This window comes from Zonotrichia albicollis, chromosome 10 (assembly GCF_047830755.1).
Source record: "Zonotrichia albicollis isolate bZonAlb1 chromosome 10, bZonAlb1.hap1, whole genome shotgun sequence".
Taxonomy (NCBI): Eukaryota; Metazoa; Chordata; class Aves; order Passeriformes; family Passerellidae; genus Zonotrichia; species Zonotrichia albicollis.
The window spans coordinates 19,908,376-19,930,995 of NC_133828.1; the positions used below are offsets into that span (position 1 = coordinate 19,908,376).

Genomic DNA, 22,620 nt, shown 5'->3' on the forward strand with positions numbered 1-22,620 from the left:
ATTTTTCCTGTAAGCAGTTACCACAAGGAGATTATGCAATTTTGAGTAGGCAGAGAGACGATTCACATGATTGTGAAAGAAGAGGGGAGTTTTTTGTGAGAATATGAAGATGTAATCCACATGGTGAAAATGCTTGAGAGCTATGAGCTTGAACATAAAATATCTGCAGTTTGTGGCCTGCTCTACCTTAGTGTCTTTGCCAACTCTTATTGTGGAGCCAGCTCTGTTCACACTTGTTGCAGCTTTATCAGTAAATAGCACGCCTGTGCCCACAATCACTAGATTAATTAACTCCTTTTCCCAGTGCTTTCTCTTCACATCCTATTGATTTGGGTTAGTTTTCACTTGGCTGCCTGCAGCACTTAGCAGAGAGCTATACTCATTACTTCTTCCCATGCATGCATGTCAGCTGAAGAGAGAAACTTGAGCAGACAGGGGATTTTCTGCACAGTTTCTGGCAACAACAACCTCTGGCTCAAGCAGTCCACTTGCCAGCCTACTCTGTATGAACTTTAACATAAAGTTAGCCCTGTTTAGTAGATACTGTAAAGCAGCCTCTGTTGGCTGGGGACTGAGTCTGTGGGCCGGCGTAGCAGACATAGCACGGTAACATCAGACAGACAGTGGGATAGGCCTCTGGGAAAAGGTCCTTGGGAAGCAGGCAAGCACTTCAGCTCCACTGCCTTCTGAATTCTGGGTTTGGCCTGGACTGCCCAAGGCTAGACTTGCCACCTGACAGGTGCTGTGGGTGAATGTGAAGCTGCAGAGAGGGGTGTGATGGGATGATGGACAGGAGCACAGTAAATCATCCCAAGTAGCTGTACTAACACGTGCTGAAGCCAAGCATGAGCCTTTTGCAGTTCTGAAGCTGAGTCCAGTAGGCATCAGGAATCTGAGCTGTCCCATCACTGCAATGAGAGAGCATGCCATGATTCCTGGTTTATGGTAGTATACAGGACAGGGAAACACAGTGGTTGGGGAGTGGGATGCACGTACTACAAGAAAATTAGATTATTTTGGTCAAATCTGAGCACCTTCTGATGTCTCCATTGATGGAGACTCCATAGGGATTGTCCTTCAGCACCTAGCTGGGCAGCTACAACAAGGTAGTGTGAATGCTTTTGCCGTGTGAGCCGCCCTAATGCCCTTAAACAGCTCTACCTTCATGTATTACTTTTTCGCAATTTTATTTCTCAGTACAATAAAAAGACCACACTGTTTCACAATTAGCATGATGGCATTGGGATGCAGTAAATAAAGTACACCCTAATCAAGGATGTATTCCTACAGAAAGATGACAAAGGAGGGTGCCAGATAAACATTTGCAGGACAATAACAAGTTTCTGATTGTAAATACGTGCTGGATATCATGACTCAGAAGCTCATAAAGCTAATTTGGAATGGCTAAACTAGGCTGGCAGTGTCTCTCATTTTTTATCATAGGCTTTTGTTTTGCTAATTATGTTTAAATTTTTTTTTTTTGGTCTTACCTAGTAACATTTTTGTAGCATTAAAATAAAATAGCAACAAAGTTTCACGTAGCTATTTGCTTTCAGTTATAATGTATAGGAATGAGAAAATAAATGATAATATGATTCCAGTAGGAATATTTTATTAAAACGTCATTAGTTGAATTCCATTTGGTATCAATGGATACTGACAGTATAGCAGTAGCAAATACTGTGAAATTTAAGCATTGCATGCCAGAGTCATCTGTGGGTGTAACACCTCATCCATCAGCAGTTTCCTGAAGGAAGCATTTGGCATCCCATGTCCTTTGTTCAGGATTTTGTTACACAAGCTTCCTGGTCAGTTGTATATGGAACAGCAAACTGAAATAATGTTGAGCAGCCACTAAAACTTTTAAAAATTATATTGTTCTCTTTTAGCTTCCAACTGTTTTCATGCACATGACTGTTTTTCAGCTGCCAAAAAAAATCAGCCATAACTTTGATGTAGCAAGGCGATGCAAGAGCCTTGTTGAAGAGGTTGTGTGCTCACTAAATTTGCATAGGTAATATATCAAGACACTTGGCAGCAAATAGACCATTTAGGAAAGGAGCATAAGGCCAAATTCTGTCAGTTGGATTAAGCTAGAATTCTTCTGCTGTGACTGAGAGTTGGATTTGTTTCCAGGATTACTGGCTACCAGTTCTATGATTTGATGTCATGAAGAAACCACTTCATTATTTGCATGGCTGGGTGAGGATAGGATGGGCATTGCTTTGTGCAGATAGATACATTGCTGTGTGCTCGTGAGCACCTCAGTGTAACAGGTATTTTTATGAACATGCATTGGCACAGGTACCTTACAGTCTAAAGGAGTATGATAAATTCATGTGATTGTCTTCCTTTACTTACAGATCAATGCAATCCGATCAATTGTTCCGAACAAAAGCAATAATGAGATAGTTCTGGTGTTGCAGCAATTTGATAACAATGTAGACAAGGCTGTTCAAGCTTTCATGGATGGTGAGTACAATGTACCTTTTTCACTAACGCAGGAGGGATTCAATGACATGCCAATTATTTGTGGTCTCTAGTGGCTCAAAATATATTCTGTAGTTCTTCTGAAATCTGATGTGTGACACTTGTTAATTATAAAAAAATTGATCCTCTTGGCTGTATCTTTGCTTCTTCATAGTATGAGATTGACATGGTTGTTCATCTGTTCTACCTGACTTTGCTGTTCTTGAAGCCATTCTTACTGCAGACCTGCTTCTTTATTCTGCATGAAAGTTAATGCTTTTTAAAGTAATATGTCAGGAAATTATTCACTATTGAAGATCTAAGTACAGTAGCTAAGAACAATTCAGGATAGTTCTGAAGCACATAACCAGGCCCCTAAACCCCTGAACTTGATGCATACATTGACATTCAAACCTCAATCTGAATTTTGCAAATAGTCTTGACATTTATAATGGCTGAACCGAGACTCCATTGAAAGTTTGAGCCATTTAAACCTTGATCCATGTTTGTATTTTGCGTCATGAGATCACCTCTAATGAAAGGTCACTTGTATTTTAATATCACTTTTCTGGTAAATATATAAAGTCAAGTATTTTGAACTTTCACCAGAATCTGTGAGAAACCCTTTGCCGAAGTAATGGCATACCATGAGCAATCTTTTTCAAAATTTTTGTTGCTTGGGATTACATAAATGATAGTAGAAGTTTGGTGGTCTCAAATGGCCCTGTAGATCTTAAAAATGCCTCATTTTTGCTATCTCAGCAAGTTGTTTAATTCATGCCTATTTTACTTCAAAATGAAGTTTGGGTTTGATTTGGAATAACTTACTAAAATGTATCAGTCAAAAAGTGTCATCGTATACTAGGAATTAGCAATATGCAAAAAGCAGATGCAAGCAAACTGGAGTATTTATAAATGTTTCAAAATTCTTCCACCAGATCTATATGATTCTTTTTGCTTCAGGTAGCTGCACAGACAGTTACATTCTGAGGGATGTATTGAAATTGCATTTGTCTGTGCACACACACACACAGAAAAAGGGAAGTGTGATGTATCCAATTAAGAATAATTTTTTTTCCTGTATTGTATGTCCTGAGGAAGGTAGTGGAGGACTTTTTGATGACTATTCACTAAGTTGCTTTCACTTTATTTTGTAGTAAGTTATCATAGCTTGTTTGTGGCTTATCAATTGTTTCCAATGGCTCCTCAAAAGAGGAAGTTGTTTCATCACCCGCTGTAAGGAAGACACAGGGCAAGCAATAAGCTTTGCAAGAAGTGCAATAAAGTCATGAAGAAAAGCAAGCTGTTAGACCTGGGTTCAGATGACCTTTTTTTTGAACTTCACCAGTTCATGATCACTGTTCAGAAGTCTTTGTGAGGGAGTGTTTGAAAATTGCTAATATTTGTTATTGTCTGGAAAGAGCAGAAAAGATACATATCCACGTAGCTGCCGCTATGGATAGAATAAAGAACTGAAATATTTTTTCAATGAATGACAAAAATTGCTAAGATTGAAATAACACTCGCTGAGAAGTCCTGCAATGAAAAACATTGGGATGGCCATGCTGAGTGGAAAGGTTGAGCTGCCTCCATGCAGTGCTTCTCTCAGAGGTGCTGCTTGCTGAATCAAGAAATATTCATATTTAATTTCCAGTCTTGCTTCGTATCTGGAGTGACATTTAAGTGATCCCTCTGTTACAAATTTTATTCTGTATGTAAAATTTGATTTAAATGAGAGAGGGTTCAAATGTTTTATTTGCTATGCTAGCTTATCTAATTAAGCATAACCAGAAGGTCTGTTCAGGTGCTTTGTAGATGTGTTCAAAAAAATATACTGGTGTATTCAAAAGAGGGCTTTGGGACTTGGACAGTTAGTGCATTTCCAATTGGAAGAAAGAGAGGATAGTTGGATGAATCCCTAAAGTAACTCTCAGCATGCATAGTATTCACAGGGAAGCTGAGGGAAGCAAAGCAAAGACACAAGAAGGGTGTTGGTTGCTACTGTGAAAACAGTTATCAAAGCTGTCACATGAAATCACATATTTTCAGCAACATGGAGAAAAATGGGGAGCAAATGTTTATTACTTGATACAGAGCCATGGTGCCTGTCAAAAGATGAGGTACCTTTAGGGGAGGGGCTTGTACTTACATGTACATAAGTGTGTGTTTAACTAATTGTAAATATGTATAGAGTTATACATGAAATAGAAGTTGTCTTAGCCTTCTATCTGCATTGTCATGTCATCTAGCAAATAAAACATGGCTTTGATGGACTCCCTGCACGTTTTTTCACAATTTAACAGATTTGACTTAGCAAGATACGTAATCTTTCCTATTGTGTGTGACAGGCTCACCAGATAATCTTGGATCTGGCTTATTGTGATAGAAAAGTAATTTCTATACATCTGAAAACCTCACACGTGTTTGGCTGAATGCGGGTTGACAACTCACGGTGGTCTGAAAACAGCAATTCTTCTTAATACTAATATCAAGATTTTGCTGAAAGGATTGAGAAGAATGGCTGAGTATGAAATCCACTTGAAAAGGCAAATAATTGAGTATTTACTGGGTTTGTGAAGTGATAGTAAAGTGATTGTTAAATGCAAGCAGAAGACCTTTAATCTGCTGGCATTTAAAAATATTATTGTAGCAGATGCTGCCATAGTAGTTTGGATGACAGTTCAGACTGCAGGCTTACCATGAGATCTATTTTCAGCATTAGGCTACAGGAGATCAAAATGATGTTGTTAATTAGAAGGAGAAGAGTTTTCTTCTAACATTGCAGCAAGCACTGCTCTGACCAAAGCTCTGCCTGCTTTGTTCCATAAATTTATCTAAGCAACTCATTATTTAACAGGCAGAATTTCAAGTATAACTGTAATTACTGTTCAGTATAACTTTTTTATCATTCTTTTCTGCCAGGCCTAAGTTTACTGCATTTGTGTGATGCAGATTTTATGCAAGAGTCCACAAAATTACTCTTTTGTATGCTAATTCTTTACTTTTTATACTCTTATGTCTTCTGAAGATGACAGGTAACTCATAGAAAATTCGTTATAAAAATGCCAGAAGTTTTTAAAACTCTTGGATGCTCTAGAGTCAAGGTGGACTATTTAACGTACTCATTGTTGACTCTGGGTACTGAGATACTTTCCTTTTCAGGCAAGAGATTTGAGTGTTGATTTTTCTGGGTGTTATGCTAATGTTTTAAGTTAGGCACACAATCACTTTGAGCAATGAAGTCCATAAAAAGCCAGTAGTGCCAAGGAGACCATCCACGATAAGTAATGAAATCAAAACAGGTGGCTGAGAAGAAGAAAGGCAGCAGTGTCCATTTTGTTCCCCCATAAGAGAATTCACAACAAATTGAAATGCTCCTCAGCTAGGAGACTAGAAACTGATCATGAACATGTGGTTCTTTTGCATAGCTGATCTTTTGTTGAAATGTTTTCTCTTCCTCTAGGCAGCGCAACTCAGGTTCTAAAGGAATGGAATATGACAGGGAAAAAGAAGGTAAGAACTTGCTCTTTAGAGTCAAGGCATTTAAATGACTTGTCAGCTGTCTGTATTTGAATTGTGCTACTTTGGGTCAGTACTTGGCCTTTTCCATCACAGGTGACTTCATTCACACCTGTAGACAGTACTTGAAAGCAAATGTGTGTACTGTTTTTAATCCTGTTCTTCTGTCATTGTCTCACTAAGCCCAGTGTTCTGAGCAAATTTTTGGGACAGCAGAAATTTGCTCAGAATTTCCATGAATATCCATGTACCTGGATGTGGGACCCTGGACAAGCACACGACAAATCCCAAGACAGCCCATGCACAAAAACACTTTTAATAAGAAGCTGTATCCTGGATAGTCACAGCCACTTTGAGTGCTCCATTTACTGATTGTATTTTGAGTTTGTACTATTTGCATTGAGTGATGTCTCTGTTCTTGGGATATTTCTCCATTTAGAACAATAGGAGAAAAAGAAGCAAATCTAAACAGCACCAAGGCAATAAAGATCCTAAAAACAAGAATAGTGGACCTGAGAAGGCATCTCAAGAGCCTCAGCAAATAAATGTCTGTCATATGAATGGATGCCCTAAGGACAACTCTGGCCGTGGTTCTGCCAATCAGAAACTGGAAACCACTTCTCCTGAGAACAAAGGCTCTGGATTTGCAGGGTCAGCACTGGACTGTCCAGAAATCAAAGGTCAGTTTGTCTGACAGAGAGCACCTTTGCAACTGGCAGTAGCCAAGCCTCCATTGACATAAAGACCATGGTATTTTTATTGCCATGAAGATGTTGTAGAGATGTTTTTGTGGAAAAATAGTGCACATAACTATCAGTATCATGCCAATAGATTAATATCTGCACACTGTTCATCTTGTAATATGTTTCCATGCAATATCTCTTTCTTCTCCTATAGATAGCCCAGCTGATCCAGAATATTACAAGTAGACATATAGAAAAAGTGCAGGGTTAGAAAATGGCTTGAGTGTCAGATTGTTAGCAAAATTATTAAATCCCTCATGTGGGGTAAAGATATCTGAGCACTATGAGTTTTTGGCATATTACTGGATTTCTTTATTGCTTATTCCAAACTAGTCCATTTTTTCTTTTTCTCATCTTCCCTACTCATGCTAGTCACAGTAGACCTCCACTGGCTTTTCTTAGCAGGGAAGGGAGGGTTTTTGTGATGTGGAAAGACACTCTGATAGCATTTTAGTACATGCTAATTAAATGCAGTAAAAACAGTTATGCACGTTAACAACTAATTTCAGAAGATCATATCTTAGGGACAGAACCTGAAGAGCCCTGGCCTTTATAGGTCAGCTAATAGATTGCTGGTTTCTAATTAGCTGTTAGAGTTATGTAGCAAGGGCAGCCTCAACTGAGAGTAGAAAGCCTTGGTTTATAAAGAATGTTCTATGTGCACTAGTGTGAGATGCAGCCAGGGTTGAACAGGTTAGTGGCAATTCTCCCAAAGGAGAGTTCCTCAGTGCGTGCAGGACGGTATTGGCATCGCAACTTTGATGTGTCCACAGCCCTGCATTACTGGAGTTTCTTGCTTTCACAGATTCACAGGTTTCTTTGACTTCTTTCATTACTTTCTTACATATGGTTTTATGCAAGATACCTTTCCTGGTTTTAGACTCAACCTTTTAAAGCCCTTAAAAACTGATTTAAAATGTGAGCACTGATGTTCCTCCTTGTTCCTCTGGTGGTACTTGATTGCCATTAAATATACCTATATGTGCTTTCCACCTGTCCTAATGCCCAGCCAGGGCAGAAAGAAGTCACTGGTTGATCCGCTGTCCCTGTCCATGTGATATCCCTCAATCCCAGCAGTTTGTCCCATTCCATGGGCTGTAATCCAGTTGTTAATCTGACAAGTCCCTTTTCTCCAGACACCATGCATCATCAGTTGAATAAAGTGATGCATAAAAAGCATCTTCAGAATGAAGAATCATTCATTCATTGAAGTGAGTGCAAAAATTAGAAAAATAAGGTAACACAACAAATCACTTTTTATGCTTGTTTCCTTAACTAAAATTCACAATGGCAGTAATAGCTGACCTTGCCTGTCAGTTTTCACAGTCATGCTTTGGCTGCTTGTTCCTGTTATGATGCTAGTATCTTGAATCCCTTTGAAGTTTTAGAAAGAGGAAACCAGGTTGTCTTGTGGCAGTCAAACAGGCTCAGGCATTGTTACCTTATCCCTCTGAAGCTGTTGAACCCAGGAGCCTAATCTTTGACTTAGTTCATTTCCTGCTTGGTTCCTCTTAGCAGCAGCTTTTGATAGAAATCTGTAGTCAGGCAAGGTAAGTATTTCAGGTAGGAATGTTTAGTCAGAGCTTTTAAAATGTTTTTAGTAAAATTAGTAATATTTTTTGTGTGCTATATATATGCATATATGGACAAATACTATAATTGGTAGCATGCTTTTTATGTTATGAGGTGTTTTCCCCATTGGCATGAAAGAGTTGATTTTTTTCATTGAGTTTTTCTTTTATACACTGTTGAAATAAGGAAGTTTTCCAATTAGTGTTTAATTACCAAAACAATTTCATTTGTTGTCATGACTCTCTGAGGTTTTGTAGGATGTGTGCCAGGAGAACACCATAAAGTCATTCTGACTTAAAAGTAAGGCTTCATACCTTTCTTAATCTTACAACTCCCTGTTTTCTTCCTTACTGCTTTCTTGCAGACAGAGAACGAGAACGCCAGAGAGTATCTGTGGAATCAAGCCCAAAGACTGTGAATGGAGTAGAACAGCACGAGCCCCTTCAGTCACCAGTTCAACTCCAGTGTAACCCAGGCAGGCCAAAGTCAAAATCTTCCTCAGTTAAATCACCCAGTGTGTCAACCCAACCTGAAACAAAGACAGATGATTCAGTCAAAAAAAGAGGTAAATTTGGTTTCTGGTTCCTGTGTTCTGAGGTCAAAAAGAGCAGAGGCCTCCAGGAAAAAACCTCTGCATTCACAAAAGTTAAAAAGAGATGTGTTGGAAAGTACAAGCAGAATTATTTTAAAAAGGAATTAATTTATGCTCTATTTAACATATTAAACTGAATAATTTTAATTAATAATGCCTTTCTAATATTTATTTGATTTGGGGGATGCATTTCAGCAAACATGTTTAGAACTGAAGAGCACTAGGGAGGGACTATGAAAAAGTTGGATTTATGGACTTCAGTAGAATACCCACTTCATTCTAGTCTGGGCAAATAATATGTTGAACTATTTCTGGTGCCTCATTCAGAAAAACTAAAACCAGCTTTCTGACTACTGTGCAATTTTTGTTTTCTATTTTAGGGCCAAACATTGAAAAGTCTGTAAAAGACTTGCAGCGTTGCACTGTTTCTCTAACCAGATATCGTGTGATGATCAAAGAGGAAGTGGATAATTCAGTCAAGAAGATCAAAGCTGCTTTTGCAGAATTACACAGCTGGTAGGTAAATCAGCTGCAGGGATCCATCAGCTCCACTTAGAAAAGGGACTAATTAAGTGACTGGTATTAGTGGGGAGGGGTCACTTACACCCTCTTTGTTTGCAGCATTTGGTTTCATTAAAAAAAAACCATGGTGCCATTTAAGCAATGACATTCCTCACCAACCAGGAAGTAATATATGCATATATTGTGTACATACATAAAGTTCTTTGAAAAAAACTTGGATTTTTTTTACTCCTTAATTATCCATCTTGACCTAATTATTTTGTATCAGATTCAGTGGCAGCATATATGAGCAAATGAAAGCTATTCTAAATATCCTGTCTGGGATTTTCTGAAGTCTCTTTTTACCTTCTTTAAATCTCTTCTTTCTGTACTGCATCTTTGATCTTACTTCCTTTGGCAGACAGTCCTTTACTGTCTCTTCATGTCCCATCATCTTTGCTTCTTTTCCTACCATTGTTCTCTCAACTTTCCCTCATAGTTCCTTCTAAGTTTCCCATCCATCATTTAATTTCCAATTTGCATCTCTAATTCATTCTTTTTCCTCATTTTTTATGTCTTTAATCTAAAAAAAAAAAATTATAATAATTTATTATAATTTTGATTACTGCTGATCTTTGGCATGTATACGTACACCCTTTGAAAACTTATAGCAGAAATAATTGCTGTAGTAGCAAGTTGCATATTTGATATATTCTTGTCATAGAAAAATATTTCCTGCTTTGAGTTTCACTCAGCCTTGGTTAAGCACAGATGTCATATAGAACCTGTGTATTAGACAGTGTTGGAATAAAAAGAAGAAATCATGTTAAAATGTACAATACTTGGTTACAAATCAGAGAAGAGTAAAAAACCTCTCCCCTTTAATTCAATCAAAGTATTTCTCAGTATTTTCATGAGCATATCTTATAGAAGAGCAGTAGTATTGGCAGAAGTTTGTTAACATTGGACTTCAGTGGTGTATTCATTGTCTTCAAAGATGCATCTAAATTAACTTTAGGGCCATTGGGGCTCCAGTTCTCTATGGGCAGAAAATCCAGGTGCTGCTGAGCTGATTTTGGGGAAGATTCTGGTTCACTGAGCCCCCAGTGTACTTTACTGTATAGCAGGGAGAGCTGTGTTTCTGTTTCTCCAGTGAATGTGAGCTGTGATCACCCATTGTACTAAACTCAGTAATGTAGGATTGTTCTGGAGCCATTACAGTGATTTTTGCTGATGAACTTGCATGTAGTAACAAGATTGTTGGGATAGAAAAATCGAGTGGAGTTCATCAGCTCCTTGCACCTTTTTTTGGTCATTCTCAGAGGGGACCTTTTCTCTGAGAAAACTATAGTTGGATCTCATTTGCTAAGTAGTTCACACTCACTTTTTTATTTTTGGTAGGAGTGTTAAAAATATCTGATGTCACATGTCTCACCTTGGCTGCTGGCAGTCACAGGCAATTCTGTCTTTAAGCAATTGTCACTCTGATCACAGAACAGACTAGAATTCTGTCATGATCTAAAAGTGCAAGAAGGTAGTAAGTTCAGAACTGAAATTCTTCATTTTTCATGTATTCATAATTTAGTTTGAAAAGCAATAAAACGTATTGCCTAATACTGAAATACCCCAAAAGAGTTTGTAAATGCAAGTACTTAAAATTATTAAAATAGCCTGGAAAACTTTTCAATAGGCTTAATTTTATTTTGCCTCCTACCAGCTTCAGTGCCTAAATTATTGAAGTGGAGTCTGCTGGAAGCTCTAGAATCTAACAGATCTGTGGTCTGAATATTTGTGCCTCAGCATAACATTGCAGTGAGGACAGTACAATGTCAGGAGATGTTTATGGAAATCTCAGTACTGGCTATGTTGCTTTTGGCAGCTCGTAAGTCTAACATTTAGCTTTTTCTTCAAATGAATGAAGTAGATTTTTTGTTTAAATAGTGAACTGCCTGACTTAACACCTTCTTTGCTAAAATTAAAGAGTTTTCTGATATTTCTTATGATCTTGTGGCTTAAACTTTGAGGAAGATGGGCACAGCTGTTTTAATGGCTTGTTTCCAAAAACTCCCTGACAACTGCTGTAGATTTAGTGGATTTGGGTAGAAATCACCTGAACCAGTCATACATACAGCCTCAGACCTCATACAAGGATCACACTGTACTCCTGAGCTTCAGGGTTTAGTGTGTGTTTTTTACATGGGAGTTTCCTTGCTCCATAATTGAACAAAACATCCCCAGTGCTAGCAGGAGGGTAAGGTTTTAAGTGAGCATATTTATTGCTCTCCTTTGGCGTGGACTTTCACTGTGGCGCAGTCAACATGTCATGAGAAAAATTAAGGAATTCAGCTAAACTGTGTCTCCCAGAATCCTATGGAATAACCAAAGCAAGGGCATGATGTCAGGTCTCCATTGTGATCGTGATTCCAAAGGTTTTTCCAAGTTTCTCTCCCAGTTCCTGCTGAAGTGTGGGCTGCTTGAGATGGACAGCAGATACAGCAGCCACCAAGTGCTGCCTGTGTACAGAACTGCCAGGAACACTGGAATGAGCTCAGTACTGTAACCCCTTCCTGTTACACACAGCTGGCACCACCTAAGGGGTTTTAGTGAAGCTAAATGAAGTCAGAAGCTTTTATCTTGCATTGCAGCTGAATGCTGAAACACATACTAATTTGTCTCTTTTGGGTTTATTTTTCTTCCTTTGATAACAGTATATAAGACTGCTTTTGTGTCCTTTTGTGCTGTCAAGGTCAGAATCAAAACTGCATTGCGAGAGTCAGTAATATTTTGGGCTTTCTGATAATCTGTTTCGGTTTTTAAAATCTTTCCTTATTTTACCAATCACAGACAGAATGAAGAATGCAAAGATAATATCATGTGTCTTCCTCCTACTTTCAGACAGTAAATGAAACCATTATTATGGAGTTAAATGAATAGCACATGTGGCCTAAGATGTCCTGAAAGCTTCAGCAGACACATTCACAAGAACTTCTCCTTTTAACAGCAGAAACTAATGAGTGATAGCTGCCAGTGAAAATCCATGTTTCTCTCTTGCTGATTTTTCACAGCTTGAGCTAGCCAATAGGAAGTTACTCCTGAACATGTAATATGCTGCTATTTAAAAAGTCACCTATCTGGCAAGATAGTGCATATCCTCCCACAATCTGAAAACCAGTGCTAAGGAGCAGATGTGCCGTGAACTCCTGTAAAAGCTTGGGGGAAAATGTAATGCTTACTTCAGTTCTGACTTTGTAGTAAAATGGGGTAAATAACAATCCCAGAAAGATGTTTATTTTAAAACATTGCATTGGGCTCACTTCCTCTTTCTTAAAGAATCTCACTGAAGTTTCTGATAACTGCAGTAATTCTCTGTGTGCTCAGAAGAAGTGATAACAGCTTGCATTTATTGAGTTCTTTTCATGCAGAAGACTCTATAGCATTTTACAAGCCATGGGCTGGACCAAGCAGGGCACTTAGCCCCACAAGAAGTCTTTTGCAGTCTCATGTGGATTGTGCTCCTGCTGTGATCCAGCACTCTGGTCACCCCTGCTCTTGCTGGGCTTTCTGTGGCATTGCTTTCCCAAGGTTGTGAGAGCACTTGGCAAAATGTGCTGAAGGACAGTGTTCCTCAGGCTCACATGGACCTGAAAGTTGGGAGAGAAATCTTCTTGATATTAGCTCTTGATCCAGTATTTGTCCTCGTTGCAATTATCTTTGCTATATGGTTTTCAGGAACACCTTGGTGTCTGAGAACATGAGGTGCTTCCCCTACTACTTTGATATAAAATATATCAGAGCGTAGCCATGTCCCTCATGGTAGTATAGAGCACAGAAAAGAAGGCTGCCAAATAGTCCTTAACTTGCAGGGGAAGGTTAAAAAAGCTAAATGAACTCTCCTCTCAGTAGAGTGCACTTGAGACATTTTTTGCCAAGCTTAAAACCTGCATGCATTAACTGTGTTCTCACTTCTTTTCCACCAAGGGACTGAATAACCATCTTGGGGATAAAAGGACAGCCCCAGGAAATCTGAGTGAAATGTGTAGAGCACAAAAGGAGCCACAGTTCCCCATAACACCTCTTGCCAGAAAATAATTTTCACATATTGGGCATTCATACAGTCATATGGAAAACTAAAAGGGAACATCTGCTGCTTGCCCATATGGTCTGCTGCCAGCCACAAATGGTCTATAGAAAACAGTAAGAACCAGGTTTAATTGTGCTGCATGCAGAACTGAACCACATAAATACAAGCTTCTCTTCTCTTTTGTATATATTAATATGTCCAGTGCTGTGTATAGAGCATGAAAATCAACACAACTGAGTTTTTGGACTGAAGAAAAAGTAGTTGAAAGCTTTACTATAGGCTAGATAAAAAAATGACTCTGACATAGTGCTGGGAAAATGGAGTTTGGCAATACTGACAGTTTAAAAATAAATTAGATTCAGGGTAAGAATTAGAAAACATGTGCTGTGTGTTTGGGAAAAATTAAGAAGTTTTCATATTGTTTTCTAACTTAAAGGGGAGGAGGGGTTGAATGGGGGAAGAAGTAATCTAAAAGAACAGAATTATCTCTGTACTTACATAGTTGTGTCTGTGCTGACTCAGTGTGGGGTAGGGAGCAGTGGTGCCAGTGCTCAGTTGCGGAACAGTGAGAACACTGTTGCCCCTTTCTGATACCCCTACTTGGCAAACTGTAAAGATAATGGTCTTGTGTCACCCCTAGCCCAGAATCAGTGGCACCAGATGAGAGCTGCCTGTTTGTGCTGTGGTTGTTTGGAGATGGGCAGATGGCTGGAAAGGCCAGGACTGGTATTGCTTTACTCTGAACAGAGTTCTGTGCTGTTTTTCTCTCCATTTCCAGGCAACTCTTCTGAGGTTTCTGTCTGTCTGACAGCCAGCAAAAGGTAGTCCTTTTGCTTCTTAAGTCCAGGTCAAACCCTCTTGCAGTTTGTTGTGATGTTTGTTCGCCCATCAGTCACATGATCCAATCCTTAACCTTGTCAGCACAGAGAAGATAAAAATAATCACCTTGTGTTCCGGTTTCCTTGGCCCCGCTGGGTTTTCAGGTACTTCCAAAGATAAGTGCTTTGACCAAGGCCCTGCTGCCTGGGTGGTCTGGGAGAACCTGATCCAACAGCTCTGGCCCCTGGCTGGGTACCTGCCTGGAGAGCTGCAGCACCGGGAGAGAGGCTTGTGTTGGCACTCTTCTCACGACCTCCAGCAGCCTGGGATCACCCTTGCTGTGCATTAGTGGAGAGAACAGACAGAGTTCTTGGAGCTGGGGGGAGTTATGTTTCAATGAGATACCTTCTGACCCCTTTGTCTTTTACAATTACTTACTTGATCACAGTATTTTTTAACAAGTTTGTGAAGCTGGATGAAAGAGGTGAGCTTCAAAGGTGGATTACTTTGTTTCTTAGCTGTTGTCTCTATTTCATGGTGCTGTGTCTGCCCTCTTCCCTCCCAGTCATTCATAGGCGTGTTTGTCATCCTCAGTAAAACAGCACACACAAGTTTTGAGGCTGTGAGGTACGCTCTTGATTTTGTACATGTCATTTTGTACGTGTAATAGGTGACTGTCTCCTTTCTGATCTCACAGTTGTCAGACTAATGAGAAATCTAGCTTACTAAACACAAAAAGAGAATAATTATCTTGAAAAATTTCAACTGACATTACACCAAAAAGCCAGACCTTCCTTTGAGGCAACTTTCCAATGTGTTTTTGAGAAAGTGAATTCTTTTCTGTAGCAGGAGCTCAACAACTGTCTTCTCCTTGCTGAAGTGTGTTTAGGTTAAAATATTTAACCAGTAAGGTATTCAGATACCTCAGGAGTCAGGTCAGAACTGAAACTCAAATCAGAAATCAATACTTTACATGTTTGTGTAAAAATGTGCGGGATGCTAACAAGCCATGGTGCAGCTCATACTAAAACTCCCAAATTGTGAGATGATGCCTTCATTTCTAAATAACTAAAATTCAGAAATGTTCTTTCAGGAAAAGGTTTTCCATGTCAGTTTTTAGCTTAAAAAGGCTTTTGTGATGAGGCAATAATTTTCTAATTGTTTGTAAAAAGATCTAAAAAGAAAATTACAAATAGGCGTTTAATTATGGTGCATTTACCAGATCACACTGTGCTGGCTGGCTGCTAGGGAGACAGGGTTAGCGAAGGTAGATAAAAAATTACACAAAATGAACTTGAATAACTAAAAGCCTTTGGGCATTTTCAGTCCTACTAGATTGTGCTCTGTAGAGGGAAGAATTTCAGTGAAATTGATTTATGCTGTCTTTTGTTTATATTCTTATTGTCAGACTGTACTAGTGATCAGAATGAAAATTCATGTAATCTGGTTTGCTGTGCAGTCATTGTGCATATGCTGATATGGTAATCAAATAACCTTCAAGCAGTGTGAACATTTACATAATATTGAGCTAATACTGGAAGAATATAATCTACTGAAACATTGCAAAATATGTAATGTACCAGCTTTTCCTACAAGGTATTTTCTACAATAGATATCTCCTATTACTATAAAGAAAACTAGAAGTATCATTTCTCCAATTACAAAATAGCATGGCTAGTCAGTAATCCTGTAACACTTATAATCACCTAGAACAGGTAATTGGGCTTTATATTTACATTCTCATCACATCATTCTAGCTCTTTGTGCCAGAAGTTTGACAGGGACAGTTCTAGTTTTTGGATTGACGTGCAGAATTCTTTTGTGAAATACACAATTGGATTAGAGATTCTTATCAGTTGTCTTTTCACACTGCCTGTGGGTCAAATATGTTCATGCTAGAAGGGAAATATGTGCAATAAAAAAGCATAATACTTAAAGGAGAGCTTATCAGGACCATCTCATGAATTTGCATGTAACCTCAGCTCAAATACCTCAGAGACAGTAACAGTGCTAACATCCTCAAACTTGTTTGGGCTTGTCAGCAGCTTGTCAATCAGCACAGCTTCAAGGAGCTGCTGGGGTCTGTTCCAAGGCGTTGACAGAGCAACATCACTGGAGTATGTTGTATTTTTGTTGATGCATAAACTGTCAGGCTCAAACAGTGTCTCACTAATCTAACTCCCTTCCTCGTGAAAAAGGGTTCAAATTGTACCTCAGTGTTCAGCAGCTCTCCAGCTGAACCAGCCCCCAGAGGATGCCCAGGAAAAGTGGCTCTTCCCCCTTCTGGATGAAGAGCCCTGCTGCAGTTATTCCAGATGCCAGAGCTGACACTGTGTTCCTCAGTCTCCAGAAGAACAGTCATTCTCAAACTGGTCACAAAGCTGGTTCAGGGGGAGTAAAGCTTATTAAACATCCCAAGGAGAAAATGGGCATTTTGAGGGGTTTTAAAGGGTTATGAAAGGACTCATTTGAATTATGCTGAAGAGTAATCTCTATGCCATGCAGCTCTGACTTACCTTTGAGAGCTGTGTCAGCATTTCTGCCTCCATGTCAGCTTGGCCTTTTTATTTCCCCATCTCTTCAGGCACAATAGGTTTGTCATAATGCCTAGAAGAGGCAGAAGGAAAGAAGACTCTGGTCATCTGGAAACCTTATGATTCTCATCAGTAAAGCTATAAATTAGCCAGTCTGGCAATCTGAAGCAGCTTTTCTTAATAGGCACTAATAACTTTAATCATTTTAGTGGAATTTGGAGGTATTGCAGCTGACTGAAAATACCTTTTCTTTAGCACTGTGCAAATACTAGATTTCATGCTGTAAACTAGAGGAAGATTATTTTGTCTACTAATGTCAGAACAAATTCAGAATTCTGAGTACAAAACTGTGAAATGAGGCAGCTGTCAGCATGATTTGCCCCTATCATTGCTGTGCCAGCAGCTCATTGTAGTTTGGCATTTGCAGCTCTTTTGCCATTGTACACTAGTGTGAACCCTGCCAGCCTCTGTAAGGCCAAGGCATGAGTACTGTTCATTTGACCAGGAATAGGGCACTTCTGGTTTTGCCTTCAAAATCCATTCAGCAGAATGATTCCTAGAGAGCTGCTGTCTCTCCTGCTGCATCTCGTAGCTCTACAGCACACACTCTGGCTGTGTCTCATTTGCATGCCCTCTGTATTAAGCCTCTGCTTTGCCCTCAACAAAATTGTCTCCTTCCTGAGTCCCAGTTCAAAATTTCACCTGGATATGAAACTCAAAAGTGCTAAATCCTGTGCTCCAAACTGCAGATACTCACCTGTGGTGAACAGTGATATGGTGCTGAAAACATGAGGGGTAAGAAATGGAAGAATCAGTCCTTTTAGGAGACAGGTGTGGTGAAAGGAGCAGAAAAGGAGGAGATAGTAATGTTACTCTTGTCTTTCTATATCATTAGTCCTAGAGTCATAGAGATAAGGCTCACTTGATTCAGATCTGTCTTGAATCTGATTGGTGAAGGGAGGAATTGAGTCCCAGTGTTTGGTCTACTGCAGCAGGGGACTGATGATTAGGGCATGGATTCAGGTACATTCAAAGTAAGAAGTGGTTCTGAGTTGTGTGTTTGTCACCAAATAGTATGTGGAAATATGTTCAGGTGTTGATATTGATATTCAGGGTAAGGAGAAGGCATGGCTTCAGCCATGCCTTTCAGATTTTTAGTGCTCAGAGTAATCAGAAAAAATTGACAGGATTATGAACTCTTCAGAACATCAGCTAAAATAGTATGTTCATGATTTTAATCCCAGTTCCAAACAGCTATAGAAAACCCAAGAGAAACAACATAACTGGAAAGGAAGGAATTAGCAGAATCTTTTCCCTCAGGTGTCTTTAGATCTGAAATGCATTCTGTTTCTTGCTCTGCTAGGGCTCAAATCTGATCATACCTGATTGTGCAGAAAGTTCCTGTAGCAGTCAGTATCCAGTTCTCCCCAGCACACCAATGGCTGCAGGCTGTGCACTGGAATGTACCAACTTGATACAACATTTTAGTGCCAAATGACACTAGGAAGCATTAAAAGAAAATGCTTTCCTGGGAGGTATTGCTGTGCTGAGCTTCAAGCAGGTCTCAATAATGCTTTTGCTGTGGTCTAATTACAGTCACTGTATTAAAGCTGAGTACAGTATTTATTCCAGAAAATGCATTAAAAATGTTTGAACTCCCAAGGAGCTGTTCAGTTTGACTGTCATACCTTCATATGAAAACAGTGTGGGATACTAGCAGGAATGAGAGACAAGATGTGATCCATTGATTTTTTCCACACTGTTCTTGTCCTTTCTCCTTCTATATGTTAGCATTAAGATTTCTCTTTGTATTTGTCATTTGTCTTTTTCTTTTTCCCCCAGGCCAGGGTTTTTTTCCAGTTTTCTGTCTGTTGTTTTCATTTGTTTATAACTTTGATAAATTCTTGTTGGAGGCAGTTTTGCATTTTCTGTTGCTGGTTGGCCTACGACATTTCTAAAGAAACATTAACTTTCCCCATATATGACACATGGCAGTTTATGGTTTCCAAGCTGAGAAATGTGGTTGTATGCTTCCAGATGAAAATTAATGTTCCTTTCCTTTAGCCAAGAGAGAGAGCATGTCCTCTGCTGATGTAAATTAGTACAGCTGCATTGTCTTCAGGGAAGGAAAACCTTTTCAAAATCTGTCTGTTAAAGAAACTTAGTTTCTTACATCGACAAAAGCACCAAACGGTTTCTCTGTTGTATTAGTCTTTAATTTTTTCCAGTTTTAGTTTTTAACTAGAAAGAAAGTACTCCGGTGGTTGTTCTTTATCAGTCCTGTCCTCTACTGCTACATACAAATGCTTTCCTAAAATGTTCATCAGAGATCAAAATGAAACATTAGGAGTGGAAAATTGTCTAGGAACAGGTAAGATTTAACTATAAAATATGATAAATAGAGGAACTGCTATGGCCTTGTTTTCATTCTAGTATTAAAAGTGGTTTTATTTGGCATCAGAATAAAAAGTTAGGGGCCATGAGTTTACTAAGCATCTGTTGTTGGAATGCAGAGAGGACAGTCCTGGAACGAGCTGCACTAAAACACTCTTCTGATAAGCTCTGCTGTTGTGACCTTGTTCCTTGAGTGTTTTCCAGACAAAAGTTTGTTTATATAACCTGTGTAGTGCACTAGGGAGACACTTCAATAACAGAGACAGAAAAAGTAAAAATCTTTAATTTTTTTTTTTTTTTTATTTAAGAGAAAGTAGTAAAGATAACTAGATTCTCTTTGGGGAGGATAGAAATAGGTAACTTACAAGACTCGTTTCAGCCACCTGTTGTGAAAGTCAAGGAAGTTTATGAAACCATGTAGTTACAAAAGCTAATTGAAAATAGATTAATTCTGATAAGCTATGACTATTTAGATTAGCAAGCTGGAGTCATCACCTGCTTATTTGGCATTCAAGCTTAATGCTTGTGCCTGGAGAGTATTGAGTGCCAACTGGAACAATTGTGTCCTTCCATTGTCACTACCTCTTAACTGATTTGCTCTACCGTAAAAAAACCCTGCTGTTTTATTTCCTCTGGTGGATAGGTCACACTAAATTGATCTGGCAGGCTAAAACAATCATTTTAGTCTTGTTTCTGTGTATGAAACAAAAATAAATGTGTTACACTGAGTTTGTGTTGGCTGGCTGCAGTCTTTGCCATCAGCCAACCTCTTCTGTCCCTGTTGTTGGCTACTGGGAGGCAGTGTAAAGGTTTCCTCCTCTCCAGGGGACATGGTAGACTGGGAAAACTCAAGGACAGAAGACTGCAGAGCTTCTGTTGCAAACCTCCTGTGTGAGGTTGGTTGGAAGATTTCAAGGAAGGATGAATGGCACTTGAACATGTTGTAGCTGGTGAATGTTTGGTTGTCAGCTGTGTGTTTGCCATGTGTTCCCCACACTGCCTGCTCACCAGTCTTTCCCTGCTTTAGTTAAGCACCTGTGAATATTTCTCTAAGTTTCTGTCTCTCTCTATACGGCCCACTGAACTCTGCAGGGTCTTCCCGTTCTTGCTAAGGATGTTCTAGACAAATGTTTTGGTTTTAAGTTTTCTATACCATCTTCCTTCAGTAGAAGCTTGTTCACATGTAGCTCAGTGTCTTCACTGGGTCCAGAAACTAATGTCTAATGTCTGATTTTACTAACAGGGTTGAGAGCCCCACTCTTCCCTTGAGTACGTGCCTAGATCCACTCCTGCTGTCCGACCTACTTTTTGCAATTTCCCCCTCAGCTGCTTGAATTTACTCACTTGTGCAAACACAAACACTAACATTGGTGGTGTTTATTAAATGTGAACTTAACTTTAAGAATAACCTAGTGAGAGGAAAACAGAATGGCACACCAGAGCACTGTCCCCTGGAGGGCATTCTGCAGAAACATTATTCCCCTGGACAATGTCACTGTGTTCATAATGGGACCAGCTTAGCACATGTCCTGTCTTCTCTCAGCAGACCCACCTGATCAGTTGCACTCTGACAGCTTATAGGCACTGTCAGGGATTGCACACCAGGCATTTTTAAAAGGAGAGGGACACAATTCCTTTAGGAAGGCCAGGTAAAAGTGGAAAAACTCCTTCCCAGTCCTGGAGGGAATAGGGGGCAAGGAAGCTGACTTCTATTATGGAGATAGTTCAATGCTTGTTTACATCATAAACAACTTTCTTGTTTACCCTGACATATTTTGCAAAAATATCTCTAAGCTAGAAAAGGAACTCATTCCAGCCATCTTTAATTTTTTCATGCTTAGTTTTATGCTGACATCTAAGCTCTATTAATCTGGGTAGCAGCAATGGTCTATCTGGCTTAATTAGGAAACACTGTTTAGTCATTTGAGGATTGCTGTGCTGAATGAGACTGATTTCCACATCTGTGCAGATATGTGGGAAGGCCAGTGAGATGTTTGTGTAAAGCAGCACTCACTCATTATCACTCATTTTTTGTAGCTGGCTTGCCTAGGTATTTCTTCAGCTTCAATTTTTTAAGTCTTACTCATTTCAAAACTGCCCATTATTAATGCCTGAAGTCTGTATAGTTATAGCTTTTGATTTTGATGGAGTTCTAGCATGAATTAAATAATTTTTTTTCTTTTTTTTTTCTTTTTTAGCATCGTAGACAAAGAAGTGTCATTAATGGCAGAAATTGATAAAGTTAAAGAAGAAGCCAGTAAGTAAAAAAAAAAAATACACAGGGAAATTTTGTAATACTGTTGAAACAGTTGTTTTGTTTGGCAGAAAATAACATTACCCATTAATTTGGTTAGCAGCATTCCATCATCTTTCACTCTATATGTGTAGTCAAATAAGGCTTTAATGTGCTAGGGTAGTTTCTATGAGGATTGTGCATCAAAATTTCAGTATTATGAAATTAAGGTAAACCAAAAGGTGATAAGGAGTTAGATTTATATTACTTACTCCTTCTGCTTACATATCAGAGCTTTTTGACCACTCTTTTTTTTTTTCTCTCATTTCTGTGGCTATTCAATTACTTTATTTCCATTTATCAATCACTTTTTGCTTGCTTGTATTACCTACATAAGTTAGAATACTGGAATTAGGGAGTAGGTTATTGTGCTGCCTTGCATAGCTTTAAGGGATAGTGATCAAACTTATAAATTAGAGGTTTTTTTTAAAATCACAAAACAGATCTTTACTGCAGTCTGTTTTCTTAATAATCTGTGGGAGTCAATCTGATTCCAGGCTTTTATGTTGTCTTTGGTTTTTGCATTTTTATGTATATATTTTCTGGTAGCAGAGGAGGGGAAGCAAGATGAGCCTTGTATTAGGATGCCACAATGTCTGTCTCAGGATCCATCCAAGATACAATGTTTGTATTTACCTCCAGAAAATACAGGAGGACGTGGTTCAGTAGAGAATGCTAGGCAAGAAATTGAAGAGTAACCAAAGCTTTATTAGAATGATACTTTTCCTGGCAGATGAAAATGTCCTCCATAGGAATGCATACAATCCTTTTATTGATTTGTGAATTTAAGGTCCTTCCAAGCAGGGTCACAAATACATTTAACATTCTTGAATGCTTCATCTGCATTTAGAACTCACTTAGTTTACAGAAGTATAACAATTGAAATTTGTTGAAAAAAATGCTCTAAATTCTCTGTTGCTGTCCAAGTCTCTTGCAGCTGTATATGTGTAGAAACTAGAAGGTAGAAAGTTACAATGGCAGAGATTTGCAAAGTTTGTTGTTTTAATTTTATTTGCTAATTTTCTGGGAAGAACTTGAAAGAGATGTGAATTTGAAGCTTTGTGTTATTCTGGGAAGGACTTGTGGAGGAATATGTATCTGCA

General features: G+C 38.9%; 1 protein-coding gene across 3 annotated transcripts in view; it reads left to right on the top strand.

Moving 5' to 3' along the window:
* SPATS2L (spermatogenesis associated serine rich 2 like) overlaps positions 1-22,620 on the top strand; it is a 75,982-nt gene that overhangs the window by 44,466 nt on the left and 8,896 nt on the right. For all 3 annotated transcript variants that reach the window (XM_005484200.4, XM_014265115.3, XM_026791618.2), the window contains 6 exons: positions 2,364-2,472; positions 5,933-5,982; positions 6,428-6,668; positions 8,668-8,868; positions 9,276-9,411; positions 21,423-21,481. In XM_005484200.4, the coding sequence (XP_005484257.1) occupies positions 2,364-2,472; positions 5,933-5,982; positions 6,428-6,668; positions 8,668-8,868; positions 9,276-9,411; positions 21,423-21,481 (796 nt within the window). The remainder of the gene's footprint in view (positions 1-2,363; positions 2,473-5,932; positions 5,983-6,427; positions 6,669-8,667; positions 8,869-9,275; positions 9,412-21,422; positions 21,482-22,620) is intronic.